General features: G+C 39.1%; 1 protein-coding gene across 1 annotated transcript in view; it reads right to left on the bottom strand.

Moving 5' to 3' along the window:
- Positions 1-21515, bottom strand: part of MYO3B (myosin IIIB) — a 183150-nt gene extending 161635 nt beyond the window's left edge. The window contains exons 1-11 of the mRNA XM_076005394.1: positions 21429-21515; positions 20364-20480; positions 19734-19838; positions 16977-17060; positions 15921-16123; positions 11456-11554; positions 10990-11104; positions 3749-3875; positions 2793-2998; positions 1788-1937; positions 360-513 (exon numbers count right to left, since the gene is read on the bottom strand). Coding sequence (XP_075861509.1) covers positions 360-513; positions 1788-1937; positions 2793-2998; positions 3749-3875; positions 10990-11104; positions 11456-11554; positions 15921-16123; positions 16977-17060; positions 19734-19838; positions 20364-20480; positions 21429-21515 — 1447 coding nt within the window. The remainder of the gene's footprint in view (positions 1-359; positions 514-1787; positions 1938-2792; positions 2999-3748; positions 3876-10989; positions 11105-11455; positions 11555-15920; positions 16124-16976; positions 17061-19733; positions 19839-20363; positions 20481-21428) is intronic.
- Positions 21516-21727: the final 212 nt, after the last annotated feature.

The following is a 21727-nucleotide window of genomic DNA, read 5'->3' as shown; positions in this document are numbered from 1 at the left end:
AGACTAGATATGGATGAGGGTCCAGGCATAGGTATGAGGTGAGTGTACAAAAGAGGGGAAGAAAATACTGGTTATGAGAAATAAGGGAAAAGAAGGTGTAAAAATGATATCAACATAGGGTAATAGTATTTGTGTTGGCAGGAATTAGACAGTAGGGAGGTTTTAAGGGTGGTGATAGGTTTGCTTTAGTATGCAAGTTCCACCAGCATGCTTCAATTCAATTAAAAACAGGTTCTGTACTCTTACAACCCACCAGGTAGACAAAATATATAGGGTAAATTCATTAAAGTGTACTCATTTGATGACATAAGTCAAGTTCTGTTCTAAGTGCATATGCCTTTTTTCTGAAAGGTACTTACCAACCAGGGTCTGGTCAGTTGCTTGGGGAAACCGACTCTCCTCATCCAAAAGTGCAAGCAGTCCCAGGGGTTTCTGGAGGAACATGTCCAAGAGCGGGCGATTGTCCTCATACTCCACCAGTACAGCGTCAATGCCCTCATTCTGATACTCCATCTGGAGGGAAATGGACTGTGAATCTCTCTAGCCCCTCAAACTGGGCTTGGTACCACCCAGGATACTTTGGCATGAACTTTCTAGGTCTGGCAACATTGAATGTAAATGTGGAAAATAGTGTGTTTTATGTGTGTAGTAAAGAAATCTGCATATAAAACTTGAAGCTCTGTGTTTTAATCTGACTTACAGGTGGCCCATGGCAGCCAGCTAAAGCTGGCAAAAGCTGTTTCTCAAACACAGACTTAGTAACTCCTAATTCAGAAACTAATGTAGAAATGAAGTAAAGCTGAAAAAAGATTTATTTTGGTGAATATGGTTTAAACCACGAGGAAAGCAGACTTCTCTTCTTCAGGGATTCTGCGAGGGAGTCATCTAGGCCTGGGAAACTAGAAAAATTCCAGATTTCCCCGGGGAAAAATAAACGAAAGGACCCTGAACTGAAACAAGGTCAAGTTTTGTGCGATGTGGGTAGGGAGAGGAGCGCTATTCAGATTTATCTAGCTCCAGTCATACAACCAATGTTTGTATTTTTACTCAATGTGTTTGTGTTTATCTAATCACAGTATAGTTTGTGTGTCCTCACTCTTGAATTAAAACAATGTCCCTGAATCCAAGAGGCTTGGTGAGAATGTTTTGTTATTGTAACTACTTCATATAGAAGAGAGTCTTGGGGTTTGAGTAAGGGTTCAGGTGGGCAGTCTCCGCTATATGGGCTGTTGCCACAGGAAAAGGGCCCCCACACGTGGGTCCACTAGTTTCTCACCCTGTTTTATTTACCACTAAGCTCATAGGGGAAAGACTTCCATTTCTAGAAAACCAAGAACATATCTTACTCCACCCTGGAAACACCCCTCCAGTTCCTGTGGGATTTGGCACATAGAAGATGGGGACTAGAGATGGAGTTAAGAACCTATGTCCTAAATTCAAGATCATCCTGTGTCATTCTGGACACAATCATTGATATTTTTAGTTAAATAAAATAGAAGAGAATACAGCATTTGGGGAAATATGCATGAAAGAGTTTTGAATCAAGATTTAAATAATTGGCTTGTCACCAGCTCCGTTCATGAGGAAATGTACCTTTCCACAGAAATCAAGACTTTTTTAGACTACATTTAGATTGCTTATTTATTTAGACACCTATTTTTTTCTCATCCAATTTTTTCTCTAGAGTCTTTTAGCTATTAGCCTAACAGGGTTTCTGCTTCAAATTGGGGGCAGCTTGGAGACACCTTTCTCCCATCAGGTTTAGTTACTTCAGAGTTCATGATTACCTGCTCAAGAGCAAACACCCGCTGATTGAAATAGTACTGGATTTGCTCATTGGCAATGTTTATGCAGAGCTGCTCAAATGAATTTCTCTGAAAATTCTCGAATCCAAAAATATCCAAGATACCCACATTCATTCCGTCATCTGCACGACTGTATGCAAGAGAAGAATAAAACTCTTTAGGGGAGGAAATATCCATCTCAAGATGATGAGAATATATGTGCCTGAGTGTTCCTCAACACATCTACCCACCCACATGTGGGAAGCAGCATCTTGCCACCCCTAAGGGAAAAAACAGTTTGTGTCTTAAACAATTTATTCTTTCCATCTTACAACAGTATTTTCAACTACTTTTTTTTTTTTAGCTGTAGAATCCTTTAAAATCTTGCTCAGAAGCTCCATATATAAAACAGATTAAAGAGGGGCCACTCTGTTTGAAGGGGCTGTAGCTGCTGCTTATTCATTCTCCCACCTATCTACCTGCAAAGTTTAACTGGAGCAGTACTCTTCCCAATTTGATGTTGTCAATTCTCCTACAATATAGGAAACCACTAATGCTTAGGAAAGAAAAAGTAGAATAATAGAAGTAGTAGTAATAATAATGTAAGATACTGTGCTTTAAAACTTTTCATGAAAAATCTCATTTGATCCCAAACACAACACTGTGAGGAGGATATTAGTATCCTCATTTTACAGATGAGAAAACTGTGACTCAGAACATGCAGCTGATTAAGCTGTAGAGATTGAGTGTGGACCCAGTTTGTCCCACTCCTGACAAGCCTATACTCTTAAACTCTACACTTTAATGGCTCCATCAATCATTCACCTCTCAGGTATAAACACTTCAGTTCTCCTGGATCTCTCTGTGTCTTTTAAAGGAGAAGGCTACAAAGCTTTGCTAAAGAAAACCCCCAGAGAGGACTAAAAGTTTCTGCTTGCAAAATCTAAGAGACACTGAGGGCAGTGACAGCTCTCTCCAGGCCTCTGCTCCCCGGGGAACTTGCCATATGTTTTTGTCTGGCTGCAGCAGCGTATCAATGCGATTCACAATCCAGCTGAAGAGCCTCGCATACAGGGCTTTGGACATGGCGTCTCGGACGTCAGCAGCCCTGTCAACGGTGTTGGCACGGACGATGGTCTCACCCCGGGTGACCACACAGTAGGAAGTGAGGGCCTCTTGGAGTTCTTCAGGGCTAATACAGAGAACGGAGGCAGCTGGAACAAGGAGTAGGATGACACTAGGTAATGTGGTCAGACCTTCATTCATTCAGTCAGTCTGTTAGCATTTATTCAACATTTACTATGTACAAGGCTCTATCCTAGGACTTCAGAATCAAAGATAAAAATGCTAGGTCCCTAACCCCAACAAGCATCCAGACTGACACAGTTCTGAAGGCTCTTCATTGATGAAAAAAAAAGAGAGGGGGGAAATGGGTTTTTGTCAAATAAGTTGTAGGAATAGCTGCAGACTATATGCTCCCCTTAGAGACTCACAAAATACTTTAGTATATTAAAGGCTCTAAAATGTGCTGTAGTTTAACACAAAAAGATTTTATTTTCTTTAAATCAGTTTGTTTGTTTTTTATAACTGAGGATTTTCATTCCTTGTGTCACCATAATTGCCTGTAGTAGAACCTTAAAAACAAAAAGATGCCTGCTTTCTCTCCTGCAGATACTGAGTTAGTGAATTCAGAATGGGGTCAAACCTCCTGTATTTTATTCAAAATTTGTAGATGATTTTCAAAAGCAGCCAAGGTTAAGACCCACTGCCCAAATTTACCTGCCATGGAATTCTTTTCTGCAGAACATCTATTTGTAGCTTATGGAAGGAACTGATGTTCCACAGGACATCCTTGGGGAAATACTGACTAGTGGAAAACATCCAGAGCTGTAAAAGGATCAGCAAGAGCTGCACTATATTTTACAGAGTCTTGAAAAACTATTAAAGTAGCATCAAATAATTACCATTTTCCAAAGCTTCAGCATTGGGCACCTCACTTTTATCCGTTTGATGTTGAGAGGAAATGGCTGCAAACTCAATGTTCCCAATATTCAAAATCCCAGCCAAAATTCTGTACACCGAGTACACCTCCTGAAAAGGACATCAAGAGCCATGTATGAAAGTCATTGCCAGTCAAACCGATGAATTGATCCTGTGGTGGAAACTGCTAGTGGTTTACCTAAGTCCATTCTCCCCCTTTTCTTGGGCACAAGGTTAGACAAATTTCCCAACCTCCTTTGTAGTTAGGGTTGGCCATGTAACTCAATCTTAACAATGAAGCCAACAGAATGATGTGGGCCACTTCTGGGCCCAGGCCTTACAGGAGTGAGAATGCCTCCTCCACGCTTTCTTTCTCATTGCTGTGTGGAACTCCCAGCAACCCAGCCTCAACCATGCTGTTGACAACGATGCTTTACACCAACAATCACATGGCATGGAGTTGTTCTGCAACCTGAACCTCTTAACTTAGAATGATTATGTAAGAGAGAATTAATGCTCTTTGCTCTTTAAACCACTTTTAGACTTTTACCTTAACTAATACCTGCTTCCAAATTCAATCTTTTGTCTAAAGCAAGAGACCTCTTTTGACTTTAACCTCTTTTGAATATAGTTTTCATGGAATTGTTGGGAGGGCATTCATTGATGGCTTGCTAGAACATTTTGAAGTTGAATTATGGGATATATAGTTGCGAAGTCAGGAAATATTTTGAAAGACTCACTAGAAATTATCTGTGATAATTATCTGTGAAATTATATTGTTATTTGACAAAAAATATATACAGATGACCCTTGAACAACATGAGTTTGAACTGCACAGATCCACTTACAGAACCAAATGAAGATCAAAAATACAGCATTCACGGGATACGAAACTTTCATATATGGAGGGCTGACTTTTCATATATGTGGGTTCCACAGGGCCAACTGTGGGATTTGAGTATGCTCAGATTTTATTATATGGTGGGAAGGGGGTATCCCGGAACCAAACCCCCATGTAGACCAAAACATTGTATTCAGTCTTTGTCCCCAGTTCCTGGTACAACAGCTTCTAAAACCCTTGTAATTGAGTGATAGGGGTGTTAGGAGTCTTTTGTTATTTGCAACAAGCCCCATTCAACCATCCCTGAGTTTATGTTAATCAGGTGACTCTTGATGGGCCTCTAGATAGCTTTAGGATGGAGAGCTGTTGCCAGAGGAACCAATCATGTGATTATAGCGTTAGAACTTTCAGATCCCCCTTTCCCCAACCTCTGGGGAGGAAAGAAGGGCAGAAATTAAGTTAATGACCAATGGCTAAGGATTAATCAATCATTAAAATGTAATAGCTCACGCCTGTAATCCTAGCACTCTGGGAGGCCAAGGCGGGCGGATTGTTCGAGGTCAGGAGTTCAAAACCAGCCTGAGCAAGAGCGAGACCCCGTCTCTACTATAAATAGAAAGAAATTATTTGGCCAACTAATATATATAGAAAAAATTAGCTGGGCATAGTGGCACATGCCTGTAGTCCTAGCTACTCTAGAGGCTGAAGCAGTAGGATTGCTTGAGCCCAGGAGTTTGAGGTTGCTGTAAGCTAGGCTGACTCCACGGCACTCACTCTAGCCTGGGCAACAAAGTGAGACTCTGTCTAAAAAAAAAAAAAAGAAAGAAAGAAAAGAAAAGAATGTAATGGAACCTCCCTAAAAATCCCTAAACAAAGGGAATCAGAGAGCTTTCAGGTTGGGGAACATTTTGAAGGTGCTGGGAGCGGGGTGTGCTCACAGGGCATGGAAGCTCTGCACTCCTTCCCACATACCTTGCCTTATGCATTTTTCCATTTGGCTATTACTGAGTTTTATCCTTTATAATAAGCCAGTAACAGTAAGTAAAGTGTTTTCTTGAGTTCTGTGAGCCATTTTAGCAAACCTGAGGGTCGAGTTGGAGGAACTCCCAATTTATAGCCAGTCAGAAGTACAGGAGGTGTGGGACTTGTGATTGGTGTCTGAAGTCTGGGCAGTCTTGTGGGACTGAACCCTTAACTTGTGGTATCTCATGCTAATGCCAGGTAGGTAGTGTCAGTATTGAATTGAACAGTAGGACACCCAGCTGGTGTTTGTTGGTGTGTAAAAGAAAGCCCCACATATTTGGTGTCAGAAATATGAATTTAAAAAGTTCAGATTATCTAATTCCTGTTTTTGTATTGAAAGTTGAATACCATTAGTGGTTTAAAAAAAGTAGACTTATTTATTTAAAAAATTACATTTTCTGTATGTGAAACAATAAAATACATAGCCATGAAATTTCTACATTTTATGCTTATAGATAAAAATTACTTCTACAAAAAACACTCAGGCGGGTAATTTAAGTTAGTACTATACATAGCAGGAAACTAATAGGAACTGTCATTAGACGACTGATAAAGCATTGCCCCACAAATTGAGCCTTCCTATAAACATTACTCAGTAAAGTCAAAAAAAAAAAAAACCAAAAAGGAACACAGACTGTAATAGTGACATCTGCTGGATACCTGATAATGCTACAGAGACAAATGAAGATTTTAAATCAGGCTTCTACTAGAGATAAATGTTGTTCTTCTAGCTTCTAAATCAAAGGCAAGATGTCATGTTTTTCACTTCGAGAATCACTGTTTAACCATAGAACTTAAGAGTGGCTGAGGAAAACACCTATTACATGGGTTTTCTGGGTCTTGCTTGGATTTAACATGACAGCACCAAATTATCTTGATCAATACAGTGTGAGTTTTGCTGAATACATAGAGTGATTTCTCACGGAGGCAGGTCCCGGAGGGTAAAACAGAGACTCTTTTGCAATTAGCTCTATATCTGCTATTTGTATGTCCAGTTATCTCAAGGGGTTATCTAAAACTCTCAGTACTCTTAGAAAAAAAATGTATTTCCTCTAATTAAAACTCTCACACACACACACCATGTATTACAGTACAAGCCACAGAAACTCCCAACATAAAGCCTTCAGGCATTTCACCCCCGAGATGATCATCATCAAAGAAAATGGCTGTCAAAGACCACAGCCTTGAGATCCACCTCTGTGTTCAGGTCAAAACATCACCCATATACAGTCACAGTAGAATTCAATCAGTTGTATGTCCATCTGTGGGATTACTCCTCCCTCCCTAAAACTTCTTGATCAAACTTCTCTCCTTTTCTCCTCACAGACAGCCTGGGAAGGCTTTTTTGCCTGCTTCACCTTGTCCATTTTCTCTTGCCTCATCTCCTGCTATGCAGCCTTTCCTGGCATCTCTGCCTTTCCTACAGAATCTTGCTATGCAGCTACCTCCTTTTCTTTCTACCAGTTTCCAACTTCCTGTATGATAAAATGGAATGCCCTCACTCAAGAAAACTAACAAGTCCTCCAACTGGGTTTCTCAATTTATTGTTGATGAGTATAAATTCAGTTTCACTCAACCAGCAAAAGCGGAAAAGAGAAAGCATTTCTCCATCACAGCCCCACTGAAAGGCTGGGCGTGGTGGCTCACGCCTGTAATCCCAGCACTCTGGGAGGCCAAGGTGGGAGGATTGTTTTAGCTCAGGAGTTCAAGATCAGCCTGAGCAAAAGTGAGACCTCGTCTCTACTATACATAGAAAGAAATTAGCCAAACAACTAAAAATAGAAAAAATTAGCCAGGCATGGTGGTGCGTGCCTATAGTCCCAGCTACCCAGGAGGCTGAGGCAGGAGGATCACTTGTGCCCAGGAGTTTGACATTGCTGTGAGCTAGGCTGACACCATGGCACTCTAGCTCAGGTAACAGAGTGAGACTCTGTCTTAAAAAAAAAAAAAAAAAAAAAAGCCCCACTGTAGGATATATGGTCTTAGCTGCATCTCTCTTTTTCTCAGAAGACATTTCCTTCACTGACACAGGTATTCCCTACATAGAGTTGAGGTTAAGTTGCAAGTTGAGAAGAACCTTGGTTTTCTCTGCTATCCTGATGCTGATTTCAGGAAATCACCCTTGCCTGGCTGATCGGCATGGTAGATCATTGTTTCTCTGGCTTCTCCCCAGGAATTTACTTCCCCTCCCAGTCTGTCTTTACTGTCTTTTTTTGGTAAGTCTCCTTAGTTTTTCACCAGTTCTGCTGTAAGCATTGTAATAGAATAAGCTGAAGAGCCTTCTCCCTATGAGCTATACACCAATGCTTTTATTCAGTCTCCTTTGCAAAAGCTCACAATATTTGCCCAGCTCGTTCCTGTAATCCTGGCACTCTGGGAGGCTGAGGTGGGTGGATCACTCAAGGTCAGGAGTCCGAAACCAGCCTGAGCAAGACCGAGACCCGGTCTCTACTAAAAATGGAAAGAAATTAATTGGACAACTAAAAGAATACACAGAAAAAATTAGCTGGGCATTGTGGCTCATGCCTGTAGTCCCAGCTACTCGGGAGGTGGAGGCAGAAGGATTGCTTAAGCCCAGGAGTTTGAGGTTGCTGTGAGGGAGGCTGACACCACAGCATTCTAGCCTGGGCGATAGAATGAGACTCTGTCTCAAAAAAAAACAAAACAAAAAAAAACCTCAATGGTATCACATTGTCTGCCATCAAGACATTGGAAATCCTCAAGACTCCCAAGTTTTATTTTAACACATAACCCCTTCAATCTCTCTTCAGCAGTACTCTCTCAATTCATAATCTATTTTGAAGAGAGGGTAGAAATTTTGCCTTGATCTTAAAGGCTTCTCCCTAACCTCTGCATCCAGAGATCTGCAATATATGTTCAATCTTGACCATCATATAGATCATCTGCCCAAAAAGTTTTCAACTAGCATCAAATATAAACACATCTAAACCTCAATCTATCTAACATGTTATGATAATTCCTACCAGCAAGACAAGTATAAACAAAAATAGTATGGTTTGGCTTCTGAAATAAGAGTTGAAAAATACAATCTTCACAATAGGATTTCAGGTATAATCCCCCAAACCCCTGTGTAAGGAACCATCATGATCAGGAGAAAACTCCTCCACCAGGGAAGTTTCTTTACAATAAACTCAGGGTCAAGTGTTCTTTCAGATACTTTTGGCTGGTGTCCCAGAATTAAAATTCATCTGCCTGAGTCCACACTAAGGTTTGCTACTCATAATTTTGCTGTTAGGGTTTGGGAAAAACTGAAGGAATTCCTGCAGGGAACTAGTGACATTATAAGAAAAGACAAGAACTGTAATTTTAACAAATTGACCAGTTCATTTAAGCTCTATCTAGAGATATCTGCCAGAAAAACCTAAAAGGAAGTTCTGTTACATCAGCCATTTGGCCTCTGCTGCTTGACTGCATTTACCGCATCTTTCTGAATTTATTCACAGTACTTTGAGTTTATAAACATAAAGTAAGCTGAACAGCATAAAGTAAGCGAAACAGGTTGTCTGTAGAGATAGAACCACAGAATTCATTGTCAGAGAAAGAAGATCCAGCCTCTTTCCTCCATTTCCAAGGTTGCTAACTGACATAAATTGCTTTACTTCCAGTATGAATTATAATAATATGGATATGGTGAAGACAGACAGACAGACAGACAGACAGACACACACACACACACACACACACACTGTTACATTCTGGTTATTCAGAACATTCCAGCCCAGGCACAAATTAAGAATGTTCACCATCTTTTACATTTCTTTCTTTTCATATTCATTCATACAATCGTTCATTCATTTCCATTGTTCCTTTTTCCCACAGAGGTTAGCCATGGCTTACTTCAAGGACATTTACTGAACATACTTAATTTCTTCTGTTTTTAATATTGCTTTTAATGCTGTTAGCATAAAATAGATTTTAACAGTTTTTAATGTTGTTTATCCTAAAACAGCAGCTGTTTTATTATTATTAGCAGTACATTTCTATTATTAGAACATAACCATTATATACTTTCTTTTAGAACTAGGACCAATCTCTTCATAGTATTCTGTAACCATCTTTGTATTCACCAAAAGCAAAATATTAATCCTATTAATAATTATTATTAACCCTGACTTCTCTATGGTTCCTGTACCCTTTTAAGGAAGTATGCTTCCAAATACCCTGGCATGACCCAGGTGATTTTAAATTGCTCTATTGCCGTCTCTACCATGCTTTGACTCTTCTTTGATAAAAGCCAGTTCTATAAGTTAATAAGCATAAAGGTCCTTTAACAATGCTGGAACCTGTTTAATTGCTCTCCTCTAAGGAGCCAAGGGAAATATATTTTTATTTTTATCTGACCTTTGGGATTTTCTACTGTCTGTCAGCTTAAAGTCTGTGGGAGGCCGACAGAGAAAATTAACAGCTGGCTAGGGGGGAAAAAGGTGTTATTATGACTAAAATCAACCATGCAGGGGAGGGAAGGGCTAGCCAAACTCATTGGATTACAGAAGCAATCCTTTATCTGGAGTGGCTGTCCCAGGGTAACTGGAGTGTCTTGTAATCTAATCCCTTAAGATTTAATACTCTCACCTACCTCCTAATCATTCACCCCCTTTGTTGGAAAAGCAAAAGAATCTATATATTTTGCAAAATTGATGGCATGAAGCCCAGAAACTATGACATAATGTATCACAGAATAATATTTGAGCCAACGGGTATAAATATTGTCTGTCACCCCTAGCATATATTTAATAGAGACAGCCTGTATCTAGGATGATAAGAGTAGTACAGTACTTAGAGCTACAGTTAATAATGTGCAACTGTGTACCATGGAGAAGGAAGTAACTGCAAGAAAGTTGAAAGAGTTATAATTAATTTGTCTTGGTGCCCAAGAAGCTACCAGCATAAATATATTTCTGTGGTTTAAGTTTAACCTACATATTCCTGTACTCCTATTCACAATTCATTTTAATGGTTGGAACAATCCTCAACTCAGGAAAATGCAGTGTTGCTTTGATATTTGTTATTACAGGCATAGTGAATTGAAGACAATGATAACAATTTATTGGCACATGGTCCTTACAACAGTGCTTCATCTATTTTGATGCTCACCTGAACATCTTGCTAAAATGTATATTCTGATTCAGTCATTCTTAGATGGACCTGAAAGTCTACTTTTCTAACAAGCTCTCAGATGATGACAATGTTTTTGGTCTTTGGAACACACTTGGAGGAGCAAGACCACCCTGGTATCTGAAAAGCAAGCATCCTGCCCCAAGTTAGAACATTCATATCTTCACTCACATTCATCTAAGAATATTAACACTTGAGTTTCTTTTTCTCTTGATGATCACTTACCTTGTCAGTGAACCCTATAATTCTGAAGCAGTGTTGAATAGCTTCAAATTGTCTTCTGTAAGACTCCTTGGAAGTTATGTCATGCATCACCCTCCCAGTTTCATCAGCTATGTACCTAAATGAAATGAAGCATGAACAAGCAGAATGAGCACTGACTTGGAAAATGGCACCTCAAATGCCAGGGCAGGTGCCACTTGAGCTTCGTCTTTGCAAGGGCATTTCCTTTGTAGTCTAATACTGCAGTTGAATATGATACAGAGGGCTGAATAAAATGGCTACAGTTGAGTTTTTGAACTTTCTAGAATATGCAAATGGTGAGATGCAGTTCCTGCCACCTTGTTCTGGGTATTTCAGTTAAATAGACTGTGAGCTTCCAGTTAGGAAAATAGCTCCATTTACTTCCAAGTTTGTCAATTGCTAATTGTATATTTACTAAAAATGAATAATCAAAACCCCTGACACTTACCTAGGAGGCTTTTCCTCAGGAAGCCTAAACTCAGAAAGTTTCTTTTGATGATAAAGACCAGCATAAATGTAGTAAAATATGTGAAAATTTTTCTCTCCCCTGAAAAAAAAGGGAATTTATTAATAACCTATTCTGTGCTTCCCCATCCCAAGTAATTCACCATTTTCTTTCTGTGCAAAATCTTATACCATAGCAAGTTTACATTTTCAGGCAATTAAATAAGCTACCTCCTAATTACAGAATAGTAATAGTAATGGGATTAGTATGGTAATTGCCAAAAGGCTGTATTATTAAACACACATAACTTTACTATAAGCCGAGGGAGGTTTTAGAGACTAGGACATTTTACACATGTTGAAAGTTTTCTATTTCTGCCAAAATGCCTACGTATCTCTGCCACATGCCTTCTTTTTATAGCCCCTGTTGCTTCAGAGACAGTGAGGTTCAGCTTAGAAAGATCAGACAAACCCCCTACTTTACTGGTGCCCCAGACAGGAAGTAGCTTGCCAGTCATACAGTAGATTAGGGAACAGAAATGGTCCCAGAAATGAGGTCTCCACTCTCTCCAAACAGTATTCTTTCAAATACCATTCAAAATGTCATTTATGAGTCCTTCTGTCTCCTGCCATCTACCTCTTTTAAGCCACCATGGCCAGAGTCCTTTTAGATAGGTGCTACTCTAAGCATGGTCTGTGGACTGATACCAGCATATAACCATAGAAGGAACCAGAAAATACATGCCTAGACATTTTATGGAAAATGATATTGCAATGACATCTAAGAGCATGATAATTTTTCTGATGAATAATTTTCATTGTATTTTACAAAGGTATTAGTTCACAATATACTGGGTATTAAAAAACAAAAAAAAAAAACAAACAAAAAAAAACTGGTCCTTCAGCACAGAGAGTTGGAAAAGCACTGCTCCAGGATCCCTTTCTTTCCTGAGGACAGTCTCTTTCATTGATACCCTTGAATTTTGGCAAATCTCTCTTTTGCCAATCTAGCTCTGTGGAAAGAAATTTTGTCTTCCTGCTCCCCCTCAACCCCACCTGTGACATGGCTTCCAACTTTTTCTTCAGCCTCTCCTGGGCATCTTCATCTTCCTTTGGTTGTTTATTTTGTCAAAGCTCTTCTGGTACATTTTTATCCCTGCCCTGCATTCTAGATGTCATTTCTCATTTATCTGTTCACTCAACTAATAAATTTATTTTCATTTTTTTATTCATTTTTATTATTTTAAATAAATTTTATTGTGTATGTTTGATGAATACAATATGATATTATGGGATACATATAGATAATTAAAAGCTGACTATTCAACTAATAAATATATTGCATGCCAGTCATGGCAGGCACTAAGCCAGGGGCCAGGGACATAGGACTAAGAGGTTTCATGTCCTCTTGGAACATCCCTTCTAGTGATGCTTTTAGTTGAAACAACATGAAAATTTGAGGGCTTTGAAAAAAACAATCAAGGGATTGAGATAAAGAATCATGTTGGACAGTAAGGGTGGGTTACTTGTGTCAAGTCAGGGGAAGGACTCTCTAAAACAAAATAACACTTAAGTAAAACCCTGAAGCATGAGAAAGAGCTGAAAGGAGCTACAAAGAGAAGGAAGAAAAGCATTCCAAACAGAGGGAGCAGCTCAGACACAAAGCTCTGAGCACAATACCCACGTATGGTAGGTGGACCAAACAATGCTTGTGAGAAGGGGGTGGACAGGTAGGCAGGGCCAGCCCACACAAGGTCTTGTTAGGCTATAATTAGGATTGTTTTTTGATTAAGCAATTGGAATTCTTTGAAATTTTGAACTGGAGCTGGATTGCAATATAAGTATGTGACATGAATAGACTTGTGTTAGAAAATGTACTCTCCAGCTGCAGGATGAAGACTAGATTGTAAGAAGTCAATATGGTTACACAGAGATCAATTAAGAGGTCTAGCTGAGAAAGTATAGCAGCTTGGATAGGGTAATGGCAGTGGTGCTGGAGAACAAGAGTGAGCTTATATATATTTTGGAGAAACAACCAAAAGAACGTTCAAATATACTAGATAAGGATGGTGAGGGAGAGAGACTTGGAGTCTGGCTCCCAGGTTTCTAACTTGAGCACCTAGTGATGCTGGCATCATTCACTAAGATGGGAACCAGTATGCCTGGGATGAATATCACTTGTTCTTCAACCTCCGTTAAATGTGCAAGCTTTGGCTGACACATCTTGGCCTGACCTTCCTATAACTTCTCTGCAGATACCTTTAGTTCTCAATTCTTCCATGCTTTTCCTGCCAACATCCCTAGCATAAATTCAATTTGATTTTCATCTCTTTATCTATCAGGATTGGCTTGGTTTTGTTGCATAACAAATGTCACAAGATCTTCGGGCTTAACTCAATAAAGACTCACTTCTTGCTCAGAGTATGTGTCCCGAGGGTAGGGGGGAGGAGTCAGCAGTGGGGCTGTGCTCACTGTAGTCACTGATGGGACAGCCACCACCTTACACTTTGCCAGACTCTGGAGGGTTGTCATTACCTGCCCGTTTGCCAGAACTGGTCATATGACCACACCCAGCCCTAAGGGGGACTCTATAGTATGCCTGGAAGTGCGCTGAAACACAAAGGTTAGATGAATAGGACTTGCACAGGCCCATCTTATCTTCAGCTCATTTAATTCTCATAACAGCCTTGTGAGATTGGCATTATTATGCCCATACTGCATATGAGGAAAGCAATGGATAAGGATATTTATGTTAATTATCAACATATCACAAGTGACATGGCTGTGAGTGGAATCAGCCTCACATCTTTGTAAAAGACCATTTTACATTTAACACAGAGTGCTATTCTTTGCATTCTGTCAGGGGTACCTCCCTAAAATTAAAAATCATCCTAATTTTGGGAGAAAGAATTGGAGGACCTCATAAAAATTAATCAAGAAGCCCCAGGGAAGCTTAAATGATTCTCACTCTATCTTTTTGTTCATTTGTTTGATGTTCACACCAGTCCCTACTGTGTGAGGAAATGGCAAATGCCTGACAGAGGAAGACATCTGAGTTCTCAACTTAGAACAAGTCCTGTGGATTCCACTCACACAGTGTCTCTCAGACTGCTCCACTTCTCTCCATCTCCACTGCTACCACCTCAGCCCAGGCCAACATTCTCTCTCACGTGGATTTGGCAACAGCCTCCTAATGGTATCAACACAATTCCTCTCACATCTCCTCCAATTCACTCGCCCATTGAAGCTAGGGCGATCATTTCAAAATGCAAGTTGGGTTTGGTGACCTCCCTGCTTGAAAACATTCAGCGGCTTTCTACTGCCCTTAGAAAAAGGTTCAAAATCCTCAGCCTGGTTCCAAAGGCCTGCATCATCTGCCATCTGATCTTTGCCACTCTCTCCCTCCCTGCCCTGTCCCCACCTTTTTGCCTAACTCCTAGTGATCCTCAGATGTCAGATTAAATGTCTCCTACACAGGGAGCCCTCTTTCTTCCTGGACTAGGTTACTTGCCCTTCCCTTCTCCTGTTTCACCTTTGTAGCACCTACATTGCTTCCTGGTACTTATCACAATTGTTCCACATTTGATTTTACTTGTTTAATGCCTATGATCCTCCCCCATTCCTCTCCCATATACCACAAACTCGAAGCTCCATGAAAATAAATCTTTTTTATTTTGTTTTCTCTTGTAACCTCAGCAAAGAGCAAAGCACTGGCATACAGCAGGCATTCGATAATGTATTGATATGTATGTATGGAGCCATGCTCCTAAGTAACTCTGATGTCTGGCAGTAATAGTAATTATTATTCTAATGATAATAGGAAGAGTGGTTAACATTCTGATAGCATGCACCATACCTGGCATTTTTTAGGTAATTTTATACAAATGAACTCATTAATCCTCACAACAAACCCACGAGGTCCATACTAGCTGCATCTCCATTTCACAGATAAGGCACAGAGAAAGTTAGTGAAATGCCCAAGGTAAGTAACAGAGCCAGCATTTGAACCAACAGCAAAGTCCATGCTATTGATTACTATTACCACACTGCTTTCCTTAAAAATAGAATAACTGGGGTTTTCTCTCTCTTTTCTCTCAATCTAGGAAGAAAAGTAGCATGTGAAATATTCTCAGCGCTTTTTTAAATAGACAAATTCAATTTTAACTGGCCTAATGATTTTTAAAAGTGTCTGCAATGCTGCTAAATTCTACCTGACACAACCAACTCAGGAGAAATAGGCATACCTATCCCAAAAGCACACCTGCCCTGGCCCTTCGTACTCTGCCCCTTAACACCTTAACATCTTTTAGGTCAAAGACTACCACTGATCCTTTGCTTAAACAATCCTTTGCTCTTGGGGAATCTGAAAAACGCTAAGGACAAGGGTGAAAAATGGAACCTTTAGAATTCCCAAAGCCTCCCAGTTTATATTGCAGAACAAAAATAGAGTGATAAAGTAGTACACCTACGCTGCCTGCTTTATAACTCTGGATTTTTCAAGGAGATATTCAGAGATTCTTGCTCCCATCACAACTCCAGTTGGTGTAAACATCATTTCCAGATATTTTCCAAAACGGCTTGAGTTGTCATTGATGGCAGTGCATGCATTCCCAAAGGCTTCCACCAGGGAGTTGACTTGTAGAATTTTCTCTCTCAAGGTCTGATTATTGGCCTGTGCCAAACAGAGAACAGTCAAGAGGAACCTCTGGAAACATTACTCCAGCAAAGCTGCCAGGCACCCCTCCCTTGCCCACCAAATTTCACATTTTCCTTTTATGAAGAGCTCCATTTAGGGGGAATTAGCATCAACCACCAGCATCGTTTTCTCAGATGATCACCTGTCCATGTGCATATGAATCAAATTAGGCTAGATTAGAACAGTAGTTTTTAAATTCAACACTCCATGTTGAATCCTTGTTTAACTCCATGTTAAAATCCTTGACAGATGAAGTGCCTAAACAGTTTAGACAGAATTTTAAACAGATCCCATAACTTTTCTCAGTCATCTATTATAATATTCAATAAACCTTACCTATAAGACAATTCCATAAATTCTTTCTTAGTCACCTAATACACTAATTCTGAGTATAAGTAACTACTAGACTACTTTTGAAGTCATTCCTTCAATGTCCACTTCACTAAGCTAAAAATTTTCATTTCCCTCATCTTCTGCTCAAAGATTTCTCTTTTCCATCCCTTTAATCACTGTAGTGGCTCTCCCTGATCCTGTTCCTAGTGCTTACCCACTTTTACTACTTAATGGCTAAATGTTTCTATTACATTGAAAACATGAAAATTAATTGCCAATAAACTAGTAACTTCATGCTGGCATTATTCTCCTCTCCACATGAAAGAAGGAGAGCATGCTGACATCGTAAGAGGCCTCACTATCAGGAGGCAAACATAACAAAGATGGAATGTTTTTATGTAACCCCTAATATAGAAAAAAAACCAGTATGTTCATCATTTGCAAAAGATGCAGTTACTCTGTAGGAACTTGATACATAAAGCAGGTTAGTCAATACCTTTCCCAAGAAAGTCAAATGCTGAACAATCAGGTGGGCACTTTCTGTCTTCCCAGATCCACTTTCTCCACTGATGACAATGCACTGACACAGAAAATGGAGTGTCAGATGGAGAATTCATAGCACAGAAACAACTTGTGTGTTTAGTTATGGTTTTCATATAACATATACTAATGCACACCTTAATTTTTCACTGAGAAATATATCTCAGGAATCTTCCCATTTCAGTACAAGGAGAGCTTCTTTAACCTTTTATACTGCTACTTATTCCATCATAAAGATGTATTACAATTTAACCAGTTCCATATTGATGGGTACTTGAGTTTTTAAATGTTGTTATTGCAATGAATAACCTTATATATAAGCCATTATATTTATATGCAGGTTTGCAGAATACATTCCTAGAAATGGTGATGTTGGATCAAAAGGTAAATACATTCATAAATTTGATAGATACTATTAAATTGTTCTCCTAAGGACTATACCAATATAGGAGAGTGCCTGCTCTCCTACAGCCTCACCAACAGAGTATGGTGGACTTTTGCCAATCTGATAGGTAAAACATGGTATCTCAGTACAGTTTTAATCTGTATTTTTAAAATTATGAGTGAAGTTGAGCCTCTTTCCATATGCTTAAGAAGCTTTTCTTTCTTGTGACCTGTCCATATCCTTTTCTTATTTTTTATTGTATTGTTGATCTTTTTATCATTCATTTCTAGGAACTCTATGTACAAAGGAAATTAGTAGGTGTGGCATAATAAAATTATGTCCCTGGTTCCTGGCATAAAGCTCCTAAAATCCTTGGAATTTCCTGAGTGATAGGAATGATAGGAGCATCTTTTGTTACAAGGAGTTCCTTTCAACCATGCCTCAGTTTATTGCTAACAAGAGAGTTCAAGGTAGGGCCTCTAGATAGCTTCAGGTGGGGGCTGGTCACTAGAAAGACCAAATATGTGATTAGAGGGTGGGAACATTCAACCCCACCTCCCTACTTCAGAAAGGGGAGGGGGCTTAGAGATTGAGTTATAAAAATTCTTAAACAAAAAGATTCAGAGAACTTCCCAGTTGGCAAACATGTTGAGGTCCTGGAGTGCCCAGAAAAGGCATGAAAGCTGTGTGTGATGTCCCCTCACTCCATGTAGATAGCCCTATGCATCTCTTCCATTTGGCTTTTCCTGAGTTGTACCCTTTTAATAAACCAGTAAATATAAATAAACTGTTTTCCTGAGTTCTATGAGTCATTCTAGTGAATTATCAAACCTGAGGGATGTTGTGGGAATCCCTGAATTTGTATTTGGCTGGGTGAAAGTCTGGGAAGCCTGAGTAAACCATTTGCAACTGGCCTCTAAAGTGGGAAGAGTTTTGTAGGACTGATCCCTAATCTGTGAAGTCTGTACTAACTCCAGATAGTTAGTGTCAGAATTGAACTGAATTGTTGGACACCCAGTTTGTGTCAGAGAATTGTTTGGTGTTGAAAAAGACACATTTGATGTCAGAAGTGGTGTTAGAAAAAAGACAACACAGTGTGGCAACTTTTTAACTTGAAAACCACGTATATTTCTTTCCTTTACTTCTTCTCTATGAAATCTATGGACATTTCATAAGTCTCCGGGAAAGGTAAGAATTTGGAGAAGCCAAGTTTCTAACCTACAGTGAATCCATGTATTCCATTTTGTAACTTGCACTGTTATAATCTCATCTATTCCACAAACAAATCCCAAAACTGGGACCTTACAAGTCACAGGAAATGTGCACAGTAATTCGTTCATAAAATTTGCTTGCCAGATTAGACTACTTCTATTTCAAACAGAATAAAGAAACACAGGAAAATATGCCCATCTATTGAAAGCAAAGGAGGGGTCAAAGGTTGGATATGTCACCACTGTGAATTAGAAGTCTAGAAAGGTAAGCACTCTGGGAGGCCGAGGCGGGCGGATTGCTTGAGGTCAGGAGTTCGAAACCAGCCTGAGCAAGAGCCAGACCCCGTCTCTACTAAAATTAGAAACAAATTAATTGGCCAACTAAAAATATATAGAAAAAATTAGCCGGACATGGTGGCGCATGCCTGGGGTCCCAGCTACTCAGGAGGCTGAGGCAGAAGGATCGCTTGGGCCCAGGAATCTGAAGTTGCTGTGACGTAGGCTGACGCCTCGGCACTCTAGCCCAGGCAACAGAGTCAGACACTGTCTCAAAAAAAAAAAAAAAAAGAAGTCTAGAAAGGTAAAAGTATGAGGAAAATTTGTGTTTAACTGGCATTGAGTTTAAAGTTTATTTGGTCTTTGCCCAATCCATCACAATTTCTCAGCAGCTAAATGGTGTGGTGTATGATCACTGTCAATCTGTGTAATATTTCATACAAAAAGGACCAGATCATGAAAATTCTTTCCTATTAAGGAAAGAATTTCACGTATGCCATTCTATGTCCTGTTTTTATTACAATCATTGCCATGTAATCAGGTTATGTTTGCACTATGTTCTCATTATATTCATATTAGAAATATCTTTATTACATTTTATCAGAGAAAATGAGTGCTCTTTATGTGCATGTTTCATTTTTCTTGAAAAGGATTTTCACATTTTCTTGCTACTATGGCTTTATCAGCATTCCAGTTCTACTGAACTACTATTTCATTTTCTATTTCTTTGGGTCAGTATCAGCAACCAGAATGGAAAGGTTTCAGAAAGACTTACAAGCTGAAGAGGAAGCTAGGACATGTCTTACTGTATTACTGGAAGGAAAGAAAGGTGAGTTCTTACCTGGTCTTTGCTGAAAGTGACCATGCACTGGTAAGCAGCATCTGCTGATGCAAATATGTGGGGGGGATTTGAGGCACGTTTCACTCCATGATAAAGTCTGGAAAACTGAAGAAAAAAAATTAATTTAAAAGAAACCTCTAATGCTCTACTGGACCATCTGGTGCTTCATTACTTGTTACCCAAGACTTTGTCCCTTATTAGGGGACTTGCTGCATCAGGAATTCTGTATAAGCACAGGCACTAGAGTCTGCAGGCCTTAGTTCAAATCCTGCTTCTGAATTGACTGGCTTCGTGGGCTTGTACAAGGAAGTTCAGCCTATGGTAAGTCTCCTCATCTGCCAACTAGGCTTAACAATAATACTTGTGCCACGGGGTTGTGAGAAGTAAGTGAAGTGACCCAGGGCCTGGCATGCAATAAGCACTTAATAAATAATAGCTATTATTACAGATTGCTTTAAAAAGTTACCCCCAAAGTGTAAGAATTCCATTTGTGTTGCATTATCTGCAGTTTGGGGTATACGCCTATAGGGTAGCATAATTTTATTCTTACTTTTTCCTTCTTTTCATTTGCCTTTATGAGTTTTAATTTCCTTTAATTAAGGAGCAATGTGCTCTTAAAACATCCCTTACCTGTGGAGAGTATATGCTTAGATTCTGGAAGGGGTTTAAGGCAATTAAGATGTCTCCAACATATGTGTAAATCAACAAATCTGCGTAACGTTTCTGCAACTGATGGATAATTGTATCCTAAGAAGAGGATAAATAGTATTGAGAGTAAGCGTTATTTCCAATCAAAAGAGAGATTCTAAAAGTGACAATAAATTTATCCCTACAAGAATATCTTTCTCTAAAAGATGAAATTAGTCTATTTAAATCATATAGTTACCATAATGATCCTAAATCATTAAAGTGATGCCAATATTTACCCTGAAAGAAGAGAAAATAGGAATATACTAAGGAATTAGGCCTACTACGGACTTGCTAAAAGGCTTTGAAGTATTCAACACAGTTTTTATTATTATGAAAAAATTGTCTCAACCAATCAAAATGTTGTATTTAGAATTTTATATAATAGATCATTCCTATTGATAAAGCACTGACAAAATGGTAAGTTCATTTCTCAAAGCATTACATGTAAAATCTAGGTGGTAGGAATATATAATACAACTGAAAACTTTCATATTATACTTTAGTGATTCAGGCATTGAAACTAAAAATCCCCAGAGTTGTACTCAGTATAAACAGATCCAGTGCAATTAACAGCTCTATTAAACATGTATATTTTAAATGGGATTATCACAGTTTTTAAATTTAGAATTCAAGCTATATTAATTCCACTATTTCCCTAAATGATGCATCTCTTTATGAAAAAAAATATTAACTTAAGGGTTAATTGTAATTTTTATTAAACAGAAAATGATTTTAGCTGATAAAATCTATCTTTTAGGCCTATGATGTAAAAGGCTTTATTGGAAAAATCTAAATCTTTTTCTCTTCATCATTCTAGGAACTATAAATGATCATACACAGGAACATAGTTACAGCAACTGAATGCTCCCTGAGCTTCACCCCACAGCTATACAAACAATTAAATTGCCAAATGACCTTAGGAGAACACGGCCTACAAGAGAAAGGTCAGACCATTCACATGAAACAAATGCCATCAATGAGAATGGCCTACTAAGTATTTAGTACCTCATCCAGAACCTCTAGATTGACCAAATCATCTTCAAGGCAGTATTTTTCAGCATCCTCCACACGATAGGGTCTTCTGGTATGCATCCTCTCATGCCTAGAAATTTATCAAGAGAGTATTACCATTAAGACAGCAAATAATGTAGCAGAAAGTAGGCAATGAGGGTGGCTCATTCACAATCTTATCACATGACATGTTCAGAGACTTCAGAGATAAGGATAGGAAGACCAAGTCCAGCTGAGGTACCTGAGGGAAATTAGAGCAAATCCTTTAACATTCAGTATCTCAGTGTTTTCAT

This window comes from Microcebus murinus, chromosome 8 (genome assembly GCF_040939455.1).
Source record: "Microcebus murinus isolate Inina chromosome 8, M.murinus_Inina_mat1.0, whole genome shotgun sequence".
Taxonomy (NCBI): domain Eukaryota; kingdom Metazoa; phylum Chordata; class Mammalia; order Primates; family Cheirogaleidae; genus Microcebus; species Microcebus murinus.
This window is presented reverse-complemented; position numbering and strand designations above follow the sequence as displayed.